This window comes from Argopecten irradians, chromosome 2 (assembly GCF_041381155.1).
Source record: "Argopecten irradians isolate NY chromosome 2, Ai_NY, whole genome shotgun sequence".
NCBI classification, from domain to species: domain Eukaryota; kingdom Metazoa; phylum Mollusca; class Bivalvia; order Pectinida; family Pectinidae; genus Argopecten; species Argopecten irradians.
In genome coordinates, this window is record NC_091135.1 from 43,360,415 (window position 1) to 43,379,582 (window position 19,168).

Genomic DNA, 19,168 nt, shown 5'->3' on the forward strand with positions numbered 1-19,168 from the left:
ATATCTAAATTACAATCAATAGACAGATTATGACTCCTATATTTAGCAATGGCACGATACATCGCTTTTATACCCTTTTCATATAATGTCTTAACATTTAACTGCGTGAAGCCATTTTTGGTGAAATAAACACCAAGATATTTGAAATTTTTCACAATTTCCACGTTGTTACCATTAAAAGTGAACCTTATATTTCGAGATAGATTCCCTCTACCAAAAACAATAACTTGACGACCATTCAACTCCACGGGAGTCAAATAAGCTAAAATCTTTAAAAAAACTTATTGTGAATATCAATGAGGTCTAGAGACTTGATACATGTATTTGGCCTACAACATACTAGGATGAAGGGCTACCAAGTTTGTTCGACAAATGACCTTTACCTATTTCAGAAACTTACATATTATATTAAGATGTTCCTTGTATTGCTTATATGAAAACTTAACCACTACTTTATACTGTGACTTGTTTTGTGCCATGCGTCATGACCGTTCAGGCCCATGGGCCTCTTGTTTGATTGCATTGATTGATTGTATTGAAATGTTTTACATTTACTCGCAGAGAACGAGTTCATTGTAGTTGTTATCTTCATTAATATAGTAAGTTGGATGAAATACACAAAATAGGATAATACAGCATAATACGGTAATTACTTTTGATTTATACGTATTTTATTGTAATATTTTATATACAATGGGACTGGACATAAGTCTTCCAACTTATATAAAGTCCACTCTCTATTTACATTGTTCTCATCTACGCTTATTATAGTACACGACTGAAATTAATGAATTGATCATTTGTCATAGGAAAAAATACTGGGAATTGTATTATTGTTTGGTTATACATGTACACAGTTTTAATTCAATACTTTTATTTTAGGATTTCTTTGTTTTAGTTTAATTTTATTCTGTTGAACCACATACTAGTACTGTACTGTGAACAGTTTGTTCCCTGTTTGTTTATCTGATTTTTTTGGTTAAAATAGAGAGAGTTGCAACAAAATTCAAAAATGTTTGAAAAAATTGGGTCAAGCAGAAACTAAACAAAAGGATCGTTTAAGTGAAATAACAACGTATAATAATTATGGTGAAAATGAACCTGATTAATAATTAGTAGAGAGGTAGCTATTTTACAGGTGATGATTAATAAAACTCGATCTATGAAAAACTAGCCTTCTAGTACGACATAAGCTTCGTAAGCCGCCCCTTATCTAGGTAGATACTGACATAAAGAGGACACGGACCATTGTAGTGGAAGAGTAACATCCGAAAGGAGACGTCACATTCCGGGACCACTACCGAGATGAAACTGCTGGTCTTTATATTAATTTCTGTTTCACTGAAATGTTTAAAAGGTAAGATATTTGCTTTATTTCTTATTCTTATCGTTTTTTAGTGAAAAATATTTATATATCTATTAAGGAATTAATCCGTCAAAATGATCGTTCAAAAATCACTGATAAATGGATCTTATCAAAGCAAAACCATTTTTTAGCCATTTAAATGCATTTCATAAAGTCTTTTTGTTGGTAACAATTTGGATTATCCACATATAACTTTAGAATAATGCGAGTGTTTATTCTTATTTAAAAAAAAAATCCAAGTAGGTGCCTAATAGAATAAATGAACTCAATATGTTAGCATACCATGATCTAACTTACTTCCGACAAGGAATACTAAATAACTAATTCATATTATATTACTAAGACTGCAAATTACTTTTATTCTTATATAAGCTTTAAAGCGCAACACTTTTACAACGGTCACAAAATACCAAAAAAAACGTGAAATCAGATTTGCTGGAACACATCTTTTGTAGTATAAACTGTTCAATTTATCGAAAAACAAATTTCATGCCCTTCAGCCCCTCCTTTATATATTTCCGTTTTGCGTATTTCCATTGTTAGTTTGAAGTTTGGTTTAATTGTTTTTGATCGCGACAATAAATAAAAAGTGACTTGATTTACTAGTATACAAAATGTATTGATATTAATTTGTATTTGATTGATTTTTTTATTTTACATCCAAGAACTTAGTACAAATCCAATCGATCGACCTATTGCAATACAATGTGTGGGAATCATGTTTTATCATACGTTAATGAATATTTGTGAACCAATAAAGCATACGTTATAGATATGAAATGACAACGCATTACGTTATAGATATGAAATGACAACGCATTACGTTATAGATATGAAATGACAACGCATTTACTTATTTGGAAGGATACGAAGTTAATAATGTTTCTGTCTCGTTTGGTATTAATAGTTTTAGCCAACCATTATCTAGACCATCGTGTGTTGGGGTCGTATAATCAAATTGCATATTACGTAAGCTTACCTTCATTCCGATTGCTACTTAATTTTTTATATGCAAATTTTTCTTCCATTTCATATGTGAGTTCGTTCCTGTTAGTTATTAATTTTGTAAATTCCGTTTTAGAATCGGGTGACATGCTATCTTCAATTCTACCGATGGACTTCACTATTTCTCAAAAATAAAAAAGAGGTTTTAGATATATCTAAACTCCTCTTGGTACTTGCTTGTATTTTCACAATTGAATCTTGTTACCGCAATTTCCCAGAGAGATTTTTTTTCCATTATAATATTTACAGAGTTATACGTAAGGTCGTCTGGATCCGTATGTGTGTTAATTCATCATTAGAATTTAAAATAAAATATTGTTTTCAGTTAGATGATATCTCGAATAAAACTGAATGCATATTAAATACCATAAATAGAAACATTTTAAACATTCTTCTAGTTATTGCATTAAAAGCAATGAAGATATAATCGAAACCGGATAATGCATATCTTGAAACGCAACCTTTTCTGTGATTAATACAATACTTCATTTAATGTCAACGTCCGTTTGATGTGTACCCTGTAATTGAATTCAAACGCTGTTAAATACAAAATTGCAAATGGATACATTATTATATCAAACCATATTAAACACTGTAATTTCTTCAATGCTCGAAAATGGTCTATAGTACCCAAACCCTTGAGTAAATTCGACAGTAAGATATTAAAAGGTCTATAATGTATGTCATTTAGCAAATATCCATAGGATATAAGACGATAAATTCCCTCACTGATAACCATTTGAAATATGTAAACGTGTGGTTAAATCTCGGGGCTTATTAAACATTTACTGTTATTAGCCACATCATAGTATGTAATGAAATACACTGAGTATTAAAATATGATAAATGACCCTAGTCGCCTTTACTACGGGGGAACGTCCAGCTTTATATCTAAGCTGAACTGTCCTTCTGTATTATCATTTGATGTTGAGTACCGAGATAAACAGGAGTTATCCTCTGATAGTTTATAACCTCAAACACTAGTTCAATAAAGAAATAGTTTGGCTTTCAATTCTAAAACACTGTATACTACTTTATTTTCGTAATTTTGGCATTAGGGGCCGCGGTGGCCGAGTGGTTAAGATGTCCCGACATATTACCACAAACCCTCCATCTCTGGGAAGCGGGTTCGAATCCTATGTAGGACAGTTGCCAGGTACTGACCGCTGGGCGGTTGTTTTTCTCCGGGTACTCCGGCTTTCCTCCACCAACAAACCTGGCACGTCCTTACATGACCCTGTCTGTTAATAGGACGTAAAAATAAACAAACCAAAATCGTAATTTTGCGACAGAGTTCGAACGCGAATTCAACTGTATCGCAAATAATTATATCAAATGTTACATGAACGTATGATTATCAGTGATGTGAGGCTTTGATCTCGAATTTGTTTATTCGTGAATACGTTGAAAATTACGAAGTCGTAAAACTTCAGTGTTTACAGTACGTGTCAGGAGTAACAACTAGCCAAGGGCATTTAGTACGATAATCTTCGATTATGTTTATTTGCTTGATTATTTTAATGTCCTATTAACAGCCAGGGTCATGTAAGGACGGCCTCCCATGTATGCCGTGTGTAGCGTGTGTGAAGTGCGAGGTCCGTGTTGTGGGAGACTGCGGTATGTTCGTGTTGTGTCTTCTTGTATAGTGGAACTTTTGCACTTTTTATAGTACTATATTACTGAAGCATGCCGCCGAAGACACCAAACAACACAATTCCCCCAGTCACATTATACAGACAACGAGTGAACCAGTCGTCCCACTTCCTGTATGCTGAGCACTGTTGTGTTGTCTAATTGACAAATAAAATACTCAACGCCATCGATATCTTCACAGCAACACATGTATTCAGAAAACTGCAAGACCCGGATAGGATCATACATTTCACAGATTGGACAGTACATACGGAACGCACTATCATAACATACGGAACGCACTACTAACATATACAACATCTCCCCTTTTAAGTAAAGAGAGATTATCAACATTTAAACTTAAATGTCTTTTCTAAGAATATTTTCTATATTCTCTTCATTTAACCATTTCACCGTTTAACATATATTTATCAAATGAGCACAGTTCTATAATTATGATTTCAGAAAATTAACCACGTAATCGCGAAACCTTTCTGGAATTCTCACTTGTCTTCCCGCGCGAGTCGCGATAGGTTCTGTAACACTCTCATCATTAGAACTGTTTATATGACCATTGTCCGAAGGCTCGCTGTCCAAGTCAGATGGCATATATGAATCCACGAATTCCTCCTCCTCATCTGTTGACATATGATCATCATCTGTTGACACAGTCATCATTTGTTGACACACGATCATCATCTGTTGACACATAGTCATCATTTGTTGACACTTGATCGTCATCTGTTGACACCGACTCTTCATCCGATAGAGAATCTTGAAATTCATCATCCCCTATTTCCTCAGTTATCCTTTGTGGTTGTGAGGGCGTCAAATGAACTCTGTTCCTCCTTAATGTCTGTCCATCTGTTGTGCGGATAATATAAGACCGATCCCCATACAGATCAACAACTGTAGCCGTTTTCCAGTTTTTATTCCCTGGTTTTTATACTTAACAGTGTCACCCCTCCATAAAGGTGGGAGTGTTTTCGACTTCTGGTCATAATATTGTTTATTTTGTTGTTGTCTCTCCATGTTTTTGAATGCTTCGGCATTACGATTGCGACTTGACGGTTTAAGTAGTTTCGATGACATTGGTAGAGACGATCTTAACCTTCGTCCCATCAACAGTTGAGCTGGTGATGAACCTGAATCTCCAGGAGTATTCCAAATTCCAGTAATGCTAAATAAGGATCTTTCCCGTCTTTCATCGCTTTTTGGAGCATGTTTTTGACAGTTTGAACCGATCTTTCCACCATGCCATTTACTTCCGTTGGAATTCCGTATCTAGCAAAGATTGATTTCATGTGACTGATTACTGTAGTCGAGCGTGTATCACTCAATATTGACATATCTATAAACTTTGAGTGGTAGTCAACAACCAACAAGTATGAATGTCCATCAAATTGAAAAAGTCTGTCCCTATCTTCTCCCACGGTCCAGCAGGTATCTCGTGAGGTTTTAACGGTTCCTGCGTATTGGCGTTTCTGTAGGAACAGCACACGTCACACTTGGACACAAAGTCCTCCATTTGACTATTCATACCAGGCCAATATACTGCTTCACGTGTTCGAGCTTTACATAGCTTCATTCCAAAATGACCTTCATGGATTATTTCGAGTATCTGTTTTCTCATACTCACTGGCACTACAATACGGTCATGTTTGAACACAATACCTTCATTTACGGTAAAGTCAGCTTTCTCATTAAAGTAAGTTTGAACACACTGTAGAACTTTATGTTTGTCGTCCGGCCAACCAACCTGAATTACTTTGGTGAGTTCTTGTAAAGTAGTATCCTTGAGCGTTTCTCTCTGAAACTCCTCCAACTTTGTAGTAGTTACAGGTAAAATATTCATCACGAGATGAATTTGTGCCTCAACATCCTCTATAAGGTCATCCTTATTTTCACAATAAGATAATGTTGATCTTGGCAACTGATCTGCGATATGCATTTCTTTGCCTGGCTTGTAAACAACCTGAAGCTGATATCTCTGTAGTCTCATAAGTAGCTGTTGTAGTCTAGGAGTTGTCTCCCCTATGGCCTTTTTAACTATAGTCACCAGAGGTTTATGGTCGGTTTCCACCAAAACCTCTCTGCCATACACATATTGATGAAACCGTTCACAGCCATAAACAAACGCCAGTAGTTCTTTTTCAATCTGTGCATATCCTCTCTGTGTATCATTGAGAGTTTTTGACGCATATTCCACTGGTCTGTCCTGTTGAAGTAGTACAGCTCCTACCCCGTACATAGACGCATCTACAGATAATGTCACAGGTTTTGATACATCATAAAACTGTAAAGCTGGTGCATTAGTAACTAGTAACAGTTCACGGAGTGGTGAAGCGATTGTTGACAGATCCTTTACGAATTTTGCTAGGTAGTTTACAATTCCTAAGAATCGCTGTAATTCTTTTTTGTTGTTAGGCGTCGGCATTTCCCTTATAGCCTTGACCTTTGTATCATCTGGCTGTATACCTTCCCCAGAATATATATGTCCAAAATATACTACCTCTGTGAGCCCTATTTGGCATTTATCTTTATTCAGACTCATTCCTTTGTTTTGTAACCGCCTAAGGACTTGTTCCAGTCTACTGTCGTGTTCTTCACGTGTTGTTCCCCTTATGAGATTCAGAATGTCGTCGATTATCGATTTGACACCTTTAATGCCATGCAGAATGTTACATATCATCTTGAGAAAAACTTCTGGTGCACTTTTAATTCCGAACGGCAACCGTTTGAAACAATAACGCCCATATGGTATATTAAAATTGAACTTTGAACTTTCAGTGTCTATTTTGACTTGCCAAAACCCGCTGCTAGCATCTAGTTTACTGAAATACTTCGCACCTGCAAGCAAACTGCTTACTTCTTCTGATGTTGGTAAGGGATAATGTTCACGACGAATGGCAACATTAAGATCTTTAGGATCTAAACAAATGCGTAACATGCCATTAAGTTTTTCGACGACAACCATTAAGCTAACCCATTCGGTGGGCTGATCTACTTTCGCTATCACCCCGAGTTCCTCCATTCGTGAAAGTTCATCAATTACACGATCCCTTAATGCTACAGGTAGGCGACGCGGTGCATGAACAACAGGAATCACTGATTAATCCACTTCACTATGATGCTCACCAGGTAAACAACCTAACTTATTGCTGAACAAATCACTGAACTTGTTTAGTAATTTCGAATATTTATCCGAGTTAACTGCGTTGACTGTAACTTGCTGTACTAAATTCCACTCCTCACAGGTTTTTTGTCCTATGACTGGCATAGAGTCTAGTTTCACCACTAAGAATTCCACATTAGCTGTTCTGTTTTTGTTTTTACACTGTAAAGTACATTTACCTAACACAGGGATACCTTGGCCAGTGTAGGTTGAGAGTTTGACGTTGGATTTTTGTAGTTTGGTCTTGCCTTTAAATGTCGGAACATTTTCTCAGGTATCACATTTGCCTCAGCACCGGTGTCTAACTTCAAGTCAATCATATGATTGTTTACATTAAGTGTAGTTTCCCAATTCCGGTTTTTACTTCTCCGTCGGTTTACCATACCAATGAATAGATGATTGACAGTCTGACCTGTAGTTGTCCTTGTACCTGTAGACCTGCACATGGACTTGTAGTGATTTTTAACACCATATTTGTAACATGTCCTACCAAATGCTGGGCATTGTCTGGGTGGATGGTACCACATTCACCACATGATTTCCCTCTGTGTGAATTGTTAGGACTAGGTTTTTGACCTCCTTTTACTCTGATTAGAACCATTTTTAGATTTGGGATTTCCTGTAGACTGACTTGACTTCTTCTGTTTGACAACGTGAACTTTATTGATCATCATGACTAGTCGTTTCATTCAAGTCTTTTAACTGTGCACTTGTTGTCTCCGCAACACGACATATATCGACTGCTTTTCTTAATGATAGTTCAGGTTCCCTTAACAATCTGGCCCTGACCGTGTCTGACGTAATTCCCCCGACAATTCTGTCCTTAATTAGACTCTCGTATAAATCTGCAAATTCGCACTTTTTTGCCTGATTTTTGAACTCTGTGACAAATTGGTCGATTGTCTCGGACAGTCCCTGGGAGCGGGAAAAAATTGTGTCTCTCATATGTGACACTTTTTAACGGAGCACAATGAGCTTCATACCTTTGTAGAAGGGGCACGATTTTATCAACATCTTCATCCGGAAATTGGAATGTGTTGAAAACTTCTATCCCTTCATCTCCGACCATGTGGAGCAGCAGCGCGCACTGTAGTTTTTCCGATTTCTTGTCCGACTCCGTGGCTTCTAAATAAAACTGGAACCTTTGTTTCCATTTTCTCCAGTTCTCTGCCACATTCCCCTCAAAACTCAAAGGCGGCGGTGGTTTTAACGTCTCCATTATTCTGACACCATGTTGTGTTGTCTAATTGACAAATAAAATACTCAACGCCACATCTTCACAGCAACACATGTATTCAGAAGACTGCAAGACCCGGATAGGATCATACATTTTACAGATTAGATAGTACATACGGAACGCACTATCATAACATACGGAACGCACTACTAACATATACAACAAGCACTAAGCAGTAGCAGAAACTACCACTTTTATAGACTTTGGTGTGTCTCGGCCAGGGGACAGAACCCAGAGCCTTTCTCACTAGGGCGAACGCTCAACTCAAGGCCAAAAATGTGGCGGCGCCAAGGGAGGCATAAGGAAAGATAAAGTCAGTTAGGAAGAAGAGAAAAGATAAAATTCTAAATTTAGTCGCCTTTTACGATCATGCAATAGTGGCAGCAGGTACATATTCTAACGCCCTACCTGCAGGGCCGGATAATCTCCGAAATAACCAAGAAGTTGTTTGACTTGAATGGATATATAACACATCATAAACCCCTCCTTATAAAAATACGATTGGCATTTTTTTCAAAATTCTAATTTCATTTTGGAACTCTTCTTTTCTAAGAAATTATTATGCCATTGATTATATCAGCCCAGAAGAAACGATGTTACAAATGTTGACGTCATGTTTTCACTTATGGAAAATAAAAAATTTGTAAGCCAAAGAAAATGCTCTCGTCAAGGACGTTTAGTCATCTGGTGACCTAGATTTTAAGAATGCTTTCTCCGATCGAGATCGACAAATTTTATTATTTCTTCTGCTTCTTCTTCCGATGAGAGTTTTTATAATTAATTCATTTTCCGTCAATAAACTATTTTAAAATTTACAGATGCCAATGGAACTTGTGGAGACTGCTTCAAACCTCCCGAATTCACAAGTCCATACATCACTATGGAGGCACAGACCGACCAGTCTGAAGAAATTGTAGAACATGGATTAGGCGAAGTTCCCATAAAAGTTGACGTTCAGGTCCGAGCTATAAATACAACAGATCACGTGTTTCCGGGTCTAGGCTCCGCCCAGCGAGATGACGACCAGCCAGGACCCTACGGGGGCGTGGTCTACAAGTATAACGACGTTTCGGTGGTGTTCTATGCACCAAATCGAAACGACGGCAGCTCTTCCGGAACTATAATTTATACAGGTATTACCTTAGATGTTCTATTATCTTAGATGTTTACTGTTTAGTAGCATAATTTATATATTTGATGAATGTATTATCGTAATATTGCTTATTTTGTGATAACATTAATGTGTATAATAAAACATAGTCAGTTTTTGTCTCTAAAGAAATAAGCATTTAAAAAAAAATTGATTTATCAGACAAATACATTAATTATTTTTGAACATTGATATTGACCTAATAATGTTGTGAAATATATCAATAATAGGAAATAGCACATGGTATGGTCCCTACCACCAGACCGAGGATAGGGCAGAAGTAAGGGCTAAAGTGTGGACCAATTGCAGTTTTCCGAGGCCCCAGTTTGATTCGGACTGGTTTCCTATGTCAGTAAACAACGGTAAGGTATTTTATTGTCTCGACCAACGTTCTAAATCTTTGTTGAAGGAAAAAGGAAAATTCACAAAAAAGCTAATTAGATTCAAGCGAGATACATTGTTTAAACACAGGCTCTTCTTTTTGTTGTTAGAAACTTTTCCACAGAACCGTAAAAATTAGTTTTACCTCCATAAACCATGTTTGCATAGAGAGCCAACTCAGGTTCGAGTTGGCATTTCACTTTTTTTCTCAGTTTAAAGCTCTAAACGTACATTAATTGAGCGGTAATGACATTTTATCGCCTTTAAACTTGATTGCGCCAATAGTATTGTCTGTATAAGGTCAGTACCGTAATTATTACGAATGCACAAACTACTCCTCAAACCTGTTCAAATTCAAGTTTGTCCTGTAATTTGTTTGCGCCAAAACAAGTACATTTACAGCATTTCTCTGAAATTACTTATTTTAGTTTTTAAAATCTATTCCCTACCTACACTATTGCAATATAGTGATTTGTGTATGTTCATGTAGATAGTAAAAACGATAAGATCAAGAAACCAAGGAGGCATACAAACGAGATGTCCTTGCAAGAACAAATTGATTTATAGCATTCTTAAAAATGCCTTGTGAACATTGACGTCATCCCCTAAGAATCAAACATGCCTACTCTCAAAGAAAGTAGTAGAATTTCTATATTCTACCAATATGTATTGTAACAGACAGTTGCATTACTATTTTCTTAAACAATTCTCATTCGAAAAAGGGTCGAAGTTTTTTTGAATATACGATGTAATAATGTTTTATTCCATAACAAATAGTTAATTTCATGTAACGTGCGTTTGTTTCAGGTTCAAAATCCTTCAAAGAAATCGCCCATGGACTAGGAACATATCCCGAGTACGTGTCCGTTCAGGTCAAGGACAAGAATTCTAACTGGTACTCTGACGGTATTGGTAAGTTTGATCATTTTTCTGTTTATTTTATCTTTATAAATAATTATTTTTGGCTGTTCACATTGTTATATATATTGTATCACGCATGATTTTATATCTGTCTTTCGGTCCAAAAGTTGTTTTTGAAACATTAAAGGGTCTTCAACGACGATACAGGCACTTAGTAACCAATCAGCTTGGGGAGGAGTCATCTATGGATTTGACGACAGGCACGTCCGGATATGGGTACCAGGGTTCGACTCTGGTACGTATTGTCTTATAAATACAGGAAAAGTGGCAAACGTTACATACAATCTTTTACACAAATAGAATAAACAAAAAGTAAAATAAAACAATATATATGGGACCATAGTAACCATAGTTACTTGGTTTTTAATCACAACACCTACAATCATTATTGATAAAACAACAATAAAATGAAAAAAGCTAACAATCTAAAATCATTTTATTGCAATTTACAAAAACTAAGTAGCATAAAATTAAAGTGTATTTCCGTTTACTTATTTTCAGGTTTGTAGTATTTTATTTTCACTTCTGTAATATTTGAGTAACGAAAGATGGCGCGTTAAGTTTGTTTGAGTTTTTCACCCTTAACTTCATTTCGGTTTTACAAAGCAACTTGACATTGAAAATTAAATAAGCAAATATAAATAACATGATTATTTCATATCATTCGGGGAAAATGTTGAAATTATTGATTGGTATTATGTCTGTTATTATTACTCAGTTAGCTTTCGCTTGGAAAGTGCAGCTTTAGTTTGCACAACCACCTAGTTTGCTTTGCATTCTGAGAATTTGACATTTCCGTTGTGATTAAATGGTGACAAATAAAACATTTAATATTTAAACACTTTTATATGTGGAACCAATTTTACAGAAATACGAAACATTGTTTTAGTGTGTTTTAGTGTCTAAAATATTTCCTATCGCATACTCTGATTAGGAAGTATGTACAGCACAGCTGACGGATGGGGTCATGGGTCAAAGGAGATTTGGAACGAGGGGTCAATACGGGTGAGAGTGTGGAGTCAGTTTAAGGGGGATTTGATATACTCGGATACAAAAGCACTGGGGAAAACAGCGAGGAAACGACATTCACATCAACCATCCACACGGAAAGGAAACTCAATGGATATTGACACCGGAATCATTTCCGTCACGGTAAACTCTGTCGAAAGATACTTAATCAGTTTTACCGGTACTATACAAAGCAACTAACAAGCATTGATATAGCAATTGGTATTCTGAATAATCATATACTCAAGAAAGGTGAGTTATTTTCTCAGTATTTGAATGCATTGTATCATTTTAATGGAAACACCTGATGATTTTACTACTATCAACGATTAAAAAAGTTGTTGATAGACAAATAGTCAAATATGAAACAAATACCGGTAGCCAAGAGTTTAATCATTCGGAATTTTACCCATTATTTTAATATTACATTCTACGTTGTTTATTTGAAAATATATATAATTCAAATACGCATGCATTAATTAATTTTACTTAGCATGTTTAATATTGTTTATCTTCTAACTAACTGGTCCACTGATGTGTGCCTTTTATTCTGTCTTGCATGTACATGCTAACCCCCCAACCCCTTACCCCCTCCCCCCCTCCCCGCCCCATTTTATGATCGTTAAGTCTGACTTTATTTGAGGTGATGTATGTTCGTTCTGTGTCTTTGAAAATGAATGCTATAGCAAGGAGACACAACACGAACATAATGCATTGTCCCAAAGTACAAACATACTCAACATACACAGAACATCGCTTATAGTCTGTTTCTTAAAACATCGCAGCTGTTAACACGACGTTAAGCATAATCAACGTACTTATCATATACCACTCACTCGCATATTATACCGTATTATCTTTTAAATTTCTAGGTGAAGGCTTCTGGAGGTCTTAACGGCAACTTTTCCTTCCCTGGGATGGGTGCAGTACAGAACGCAGATCCAAATCAGTCATTCGGTGGATTAGTGTATGCTTATGGTCCCCGTACTATATCAGTTTGGCAGCATCATCAACACGGCCTCGGATATCTCGTTTACATCAATCAATACTGGGGAGGTGGTATAAAGTCCCAGAAGTCTAAAAACGGAAGCATGATAGTTCGGTTTTGGGAACCGTACACTGGTAGATGTAAGCATATATACATGTACTGTACTTTCTTGAGTTTTTGCAATAACATTCCATGTCAACACCAATCTCTTCCATGTAGGGTGCAATGTGCTACAATGAACATTTGGAGAGATTGTGCTGGATTTAAACGGTTTTTTAAGTATCGATATAATTGCTTTTTTCATTATATTTTGTATGTGTTCTGTCTATATAGTAATAACAATGGATTTTGATGTCCCAAAATTATAGAAAACATGCCAAAATCAATAATGTCAATGGTGACATTAAAATTGAATAACTATGGTAGAAACTTTTTTTCTAAGCATTTCGAAATGAAACGGTTTGAGACTGATAATAGAATGAACTTGCATTCGAATCAAACATCTTATTGTCATATATGTACAATTGGATCAGGCACAAGTTGTAATGTCCTTAAATAGTCAATATGTTTTATTTGAAGGTCCCACTTCTCCGGTCAACCATCCAGTAACTGTCCATCTAGACAATGGACAGACCACGATCTTGCAGACCACAACATTATCCGCAACTCAGAAAGGTAGCATACATTACTCAGTAGTCTGTCACGTCACATGTTGCTACCGTAGAGTGCTGATTTAATTTCATGAATATATTTAATAATACTTCCAAAATATGTATTCTAGAAATGTAATCAGAAGCTGTATTATCATATCAAATGTTTTTAAGCATTTAAGTGTATTCGTTTGTTAAAAATAACACACAAAAATGAATTATGTTTTCATTTTTTGTATACCTACATCAAAAAAGGGACGTATATGAACACTATGCGGAAATACAATATACAAGTTGCATATTTCAATGTTTTGACATCGTTATTGTACATGAATATATACATTATGATGTATTATTGCTTAATCGTAACAATGCTTTATCATCCCCTCCTATTTGAATTTTGAGATTGACTACTTTGTAGATCTTGTTGATAGTCTTTGTTGTTCACTGGTAGAATAAACAACGTTTTTCAATTCCTGTTCTAAATTTCAGCCTCTACATCAGCTTTGAATATAACAGTACAATCCCATACCACAGCGACACCAATAGCTGGTAAGATCGAATTATTTTACTTAAACTATCTTATTTTGGTCAAAAATAGACGTTAAATATATAAGCAGTATATGGCTGGTAAAAGGACAGAATGATGTCGGTGATTGTGGTATTTTAACCGCTTGATTTATTAAATCAAATTATATTATATCATATTATTTATATTCATACTCGTATGAAAATGTTATGTAAGGAGAGAAATTTCAAAGTCATAAACATATGGCAATTCTTTCCTACAGTTACGCAATCAAAACCTCAACCTCAATCAACTAGCGGGAAAAGCTCCAATTCATCAAGTCGTTCAGGTAGGCCCGTAATGGTATATAGTCCGGTCAGAGTACAAATGTACTAGTAATTCAGGCAACTGCATAATCATTGAATTACTAACTCATTCGAAAAATTCTCCGTTACAATAAAGAAAAAAAAGAACAACATAATGATAAGCATAGAAAACATAAATAGCCATAGCTAGGTATTGAAACAATTGTGATTATAGTGCATTTAATGGTATTGTTCAAGTCTAGTAAAGATGAAAGTGTGCAAATCGTACTTGTCATCGAAACGAAACGTCGTACATGAGTTATATGTATATGTGTGTGCGAGCGCATGTCTAAATTGTATAATTTAAAGCTTATGTAAGAGAATATTATGTTTTTGTGCAAGTCATCCTCGATACTGTAAGGGTTCCGATCACTTACGATCTCTACACCCCTGGACATCTGATGGTAAAACCGAAGGCAGCTCAGAAGAAAACATCTGAACCGATCACAGGCTAGCAAATGTTCTTCTGAAGACTACAGTGAGAGCGACGCCTAACATCAAAGCCACACAGTCACCCACAGTGTACTGTTATACGGCTCTTTCGATATGGTGCATCAAAGAACTAATTACCTGTTTTGTTCTGTTGCCTCCAGTTTTACTTTGAGAAAGTCCAGGGGTGTAGAGATCGTAAGGGATCGGAACCCCTGGAGTACGAAGGATGTGTGTAAGTGTCGCTGGTGAAATTATACACACATACTAATATGTAACTGCTTATTACCAAATTTATTATCCATTCTGTGTGTGTATGTGTGGCTGGTGTAATCCATTCTGTGTGTGTAAGTGTGGCTGGCGTAATCCATTCTGTGTGTGTAAGTGTGGCTGGTGTAATCCATTCTGTGTGTGTAAGTGTGGCTGGTGTAATCCATTCTGTGTGTGTAAGTGTGGCTGGTGTAATCCATTCTGTGTGTGTAAGTGTGGCTGGTGTAATCCATTCTGTGTGTGTAAGTGTGGCTGGTGTAATCCATTCTGTGTGTGTAAGTGTGGCTGGTGTAATCCATTCTGTGTGTGTAAGTGTGGCTGGTGTACTCCATGCTGTGTGTGTAAGTGTGGCTGGTGTAATCCATGCTGTGTGTGGAAGTGTGGCTGGTGTAATCTATTCTGTGTGTGTATGTGTGGCTGGTGTAATCCATTCTGTGTGTGTAAGTGTGGCTGGTGTAATCCATTCTGTGTGTGTAAGTGTGGCTGGCGTAATCCATTCTGTGTGTGTAAGTGTGGCTGGTGTAATCCATTCTGTGTGTGTAAGTGTGGCTGGTGTAATCCATTCTGTGTGTGTAAGTGTGGCTGGTGTAATCCATTCTGTGTGTGTAAGTGTGGCTGGTGTAATCCATGCTGTGTGTGTAAGTGTGGCTGGTGTAATCCATGCTGTGGGTGTAAGTGTGGCTGGTGTAATCCATTCTGTGTGTGTAAGTGTGGCTGGTGTAATCCATTCTGTGTGTGTAAGTGTGGCTGGTGTAATCCATTCTGTGTGTGTAAGTGTGGCTGGTGTAATCCATTCTGTGTGTGTAAGTGTGGCTGGTGTAATCCATTCTGTGTGTGTAAGTGTGGCTGGTGTAATCCATGCTGTGTGTGTAAGTGTGGCTGGTGTAATCTATGCTCTGTGTGTAAGTGTGGCTGGTGTAATCCATGGTGTGTGTGTAAGTGTGGCTTGTGTAATCTATTCTGTGTGTGTTAAGTGTGGCTGGTGTAATCCATTCTGCGTGTGTAAGTGTGGCTGGTGTAATCCATGGTGTGTGTGTAAGTGTGGCTGGTGTATCCATTCTGTGTGTGTAAGTGTGGCTGGTGTAATCCATTCTGTGTGTGTAAGTGTGGCTGGTGTAATCCATTCTGTGTGTGTAAGTGTGGCTGGTGTAATCCATTCTGTGTGTGTAAGTGTGGCTGGTGTAATCCATTCTGTGTGTGTAAGTGTGGCTGGTGTAATCCATTCTGTGTGTGTAAGTGTGGCTGGTGTACTCCATGCTGTGTGTGTAAGTGTGGCTGGTGTAATCCATGCTGTGTGTGGAAGTGTGGCTGGTGTAATCTATTCTGTGTGTGTATGTGTGGCTGGTGTAATCCATTCTGTGTGTGTAAGTGTGGCTGGTGTAATCCATTCTGTGTTTGTAAGTGTGGCTGGCGTAATCCATTCTGTGTGTGTAAGTGTGGCTGGTGTAATCCATTCTGTGTGTGTAAGTGTGGCTGGTGTAATCCATTCTGTGTGTGTAAGTGTGGCTGGTGTAATCCATTCTGTGTGTGTGTAAGTGTGGCTGGTGTAATCCATTCTGTGTGTGTAAGTGTGGCTGGTGTAATCCATGCTGTGTGTGTAAGTGTGGCTGGTGTAATCCATGCTGTGTGTGTAAGTGTGGCTGGTGTAATCCATTCTGTGTGTGTAAGTGTGGCTGGTGTAATCCATTCTGTGTGTGTAAGTGTGGCTGGTGTAATCCATTCTGTGTGTGTAAGTGTGGCTGGTGTAATCCATTCTGTGTGTGTAAGTGTGGCTGGTGTAATCCATTCTGTGTGTGTAAGTGTGGCTGGTGTAATCCATGCTGTGTGTGTAAGTGTGGCTGGTGTAATCTATGCTCTGTGTGTAAGTGTGGCTGGTGTAATCCATTCTGTGTGTGTAAGTGTGGCTAGTGTAATCTATTCTGTGTGTGTAAGTGTGGCTGGTGTAATCCATTCTGCGTGTGTAAGTGTGGCTGGTGTAATCCATGGTGTGTGTGTAAGTGTGGCTGGTGTATCCATTCTGTGTGTGTAAGTGTGGCTGGTGTAATCCATTCTGTGTGTGTAAGTGTGGCTGGTGTAATCCATTCTGTCAAATGTATTAGTGTGCCTCCTCATTTTACACATATCTTATGTGTCTGAATCCTGAAATCACATAAAATAGTCACTGGTTACGTAACAATATCATTACATAAACCAGTACTCCAACCCGAGGAAAATGTTTAGAAAAAATGTGATTATAGTGATTATATATACACTATACTTGTATTATGTATTAATGAATTGAAATAAACCCCGTTACTTTTATTGCATTTTAAGGGGACACGTCTGAACAAACTCAAGGTATTAGTGGCGCTGGTATGTAGTTATTGACTTAACTATTTTATTATCTGTTTACCTTCTCTCATGAAAAAATAAAAAAAATAATAATAAAAAGGTTGATTGCTTGAAAAATGTTTTTGAAGAGGTTTTATTTGTCACCAATCATTCTGATGTATTATAGTTTTACCGCTTCTGATCTCACGTCATTGCGCAAATTCAAGTATAATGTTAAAATTGTCTAAATTGTCATTCTGTGTACAAAATATATCTAAGTATATACATGGAAATAGTAGCATAGATTGTGCTAATACGAATTTTTATTTTTGAATTACGATATTTGTCTTTCCGAATTCTGTTCATTTTCACCTTTGGTCAGTTGTATTCTCGATAGGTTTATATTATTGGTTTCCTTCCCAAATACATGTACAATACTGACTATTTCACTGATTTTTGTACATCTTTTCTAGTGTTGGGGGTCATCATCGCATCCTGTCTTTTAGTACTCTGTGGTTTAGCTACGGGTATTATATGTGCGCTGTGTAAAAAGAAAAAGACTGAGGACACGGTAAGAACATTTTAAATTATTCGCTTTTTACCCCGGTTAACTTTGCTTGTGTGATATACATTATTTTATTAAGAGAATGGAAACAAAATATCAGAAGCATGATTAATTATTTTCTTAAAAACCAAATTAGTTTAAACTTTATTTAGTTCGTTTCTTTTTCTGTACACTAATTTACATTTTTTTATACAAAAATCACACCAAGTATAAACAAGTTTTAACTTATATTAATCCATCTATTATAATTAGCATTTGTTAAATCACATTACCTATGGTCTATTTAAAAATCGTTTTTCAGAATGAAACGAACGAATGATTGGTGTTTCAAGGTATAACGCATCACTCGGGATCTGCAATTCATCAATACGGAAACTTAGTATACAAGTCATCATCATGCATTGCTGGAATCTAAGTGAAGTTGTACCCCATTTATTTCTTAATCTAATAGATGTATAGATATTGGAATGAAACTTGAGAAGATAATCGGTGAATACCGGTGAATGTCTGTGATATCTCTATCCTTAAAAAAATAGCTGACAGGTGAACAATATTTCTTGTTACTGAATTTATTGATAAGCATAATTGTCACTTTTTCTTTCTTGTGATTGTAATTCAAAATAAAATATTTTCACTTAAAAGCTAAATCTGTTGTGTTTTGATTGAAAGCTAAATTTTTTTCATACCAAATCTGCGAAGTTTGCAAAAAAATTTCATACCTCTATAAAATAAAACAAAAATGCCTAATTAAAACAATTTAACGTTTGTTAAGCTCACAAAATGAATTCTCTCCACGTTAAATGACATCATTGTCATCCATTGTTGTACGGTATTATTCTTCCAAAGTTATGGTCCCAGTTCTCTTAAAACTATTGTCCTAGCAAAAAAAAGTAATGGCATTGTAAGTAATATCAAGGACTTGATATGGAATTCAATACGAAGTTTCAAAATTTACTCAAATCCATGCAAAACATTAATTCTTAACAAAAACATTAACAGTCCGGATGTAAAAAGGGAGAAAATGACAGATTCTATCACGCCCAGTGTTTTTATCTGAGGTTACAATACTGGCACTAAAGCACCATGGGCTATAGCCTATAGGTAATATAGTTTAGCTTAAGTTGACTAATAACTTTGCTAAAATCAATGTTTAAAGGCCATCCAGAATTTTGTTTTGTGGAAAGACTAAGTACCTGGAAAATAACAAC

At 36.4% G+C, this 19,168-nt stretch overlaps 1 protein-coding gene across 1 annotated transcript; it reads left to right on the forward strand.

Moving 5' to 3' along the window:
• Positions 1–1,212: 1,212 nt before the first annotated feature.
• Positions 1,213–18,595, forward strand: LOC138315595 (uncharacterized). Its single transcript, XM_069256734.1, has 13 exons — positions 1,213–1,357; positions 9,234–9,548; positions 9,796–9,927; positions 10,754–10,858; positions 10,995–11,102; positions 11,802–12,019; positions 12,748–13,003; positions 13,443–13,538; positions 14,006–14,065; positions 14,305–14,370; positions 17,399–17,437; positions 17,869–17,966; positions 18,262–18,595. Exons 1-13 carry the CDS (start codon positions 1,306–1,308, stop codon positions 18,277–18,279), a joined length of 1,563 nt encoding a protein of 520 aa, XP_069112835.1. The 5' UTR covers positions 1,213–1,305; the 3' UTR covers positions 18,280–18,595.
• The last annotated feature ends 573 nt before the right edge of the window (positions 18,596–19,168 follow it).

What these genes read in the sequence shown, in the direction of transcription:
- LOC138315595 (XM_069256734.1), top strand. Translation starts at nt 1,306, where the DNA reads ATGAAACTGCTGGTCTTTATATTAATTTCTGTTTCACTGAAATGTTTA. An exon ending in CACAGCGACACCAATAGCTG is followed by an intron (nt 14,066 to 14,304) that starts GTAAGATCGAAT and finishes TCTTTCCTACAG; the next exon opens with TTACGCAATCAAAACCTCAA. An exon ending in CAATTCATCAAGTCGTTCAG is followed by an intron (nt 14,371 to 17,398) that starts GTAGGCCCGTAA and finishes TTGCATTTTAAG; the next exon opens with GGGACACGTCTGAACAAACT.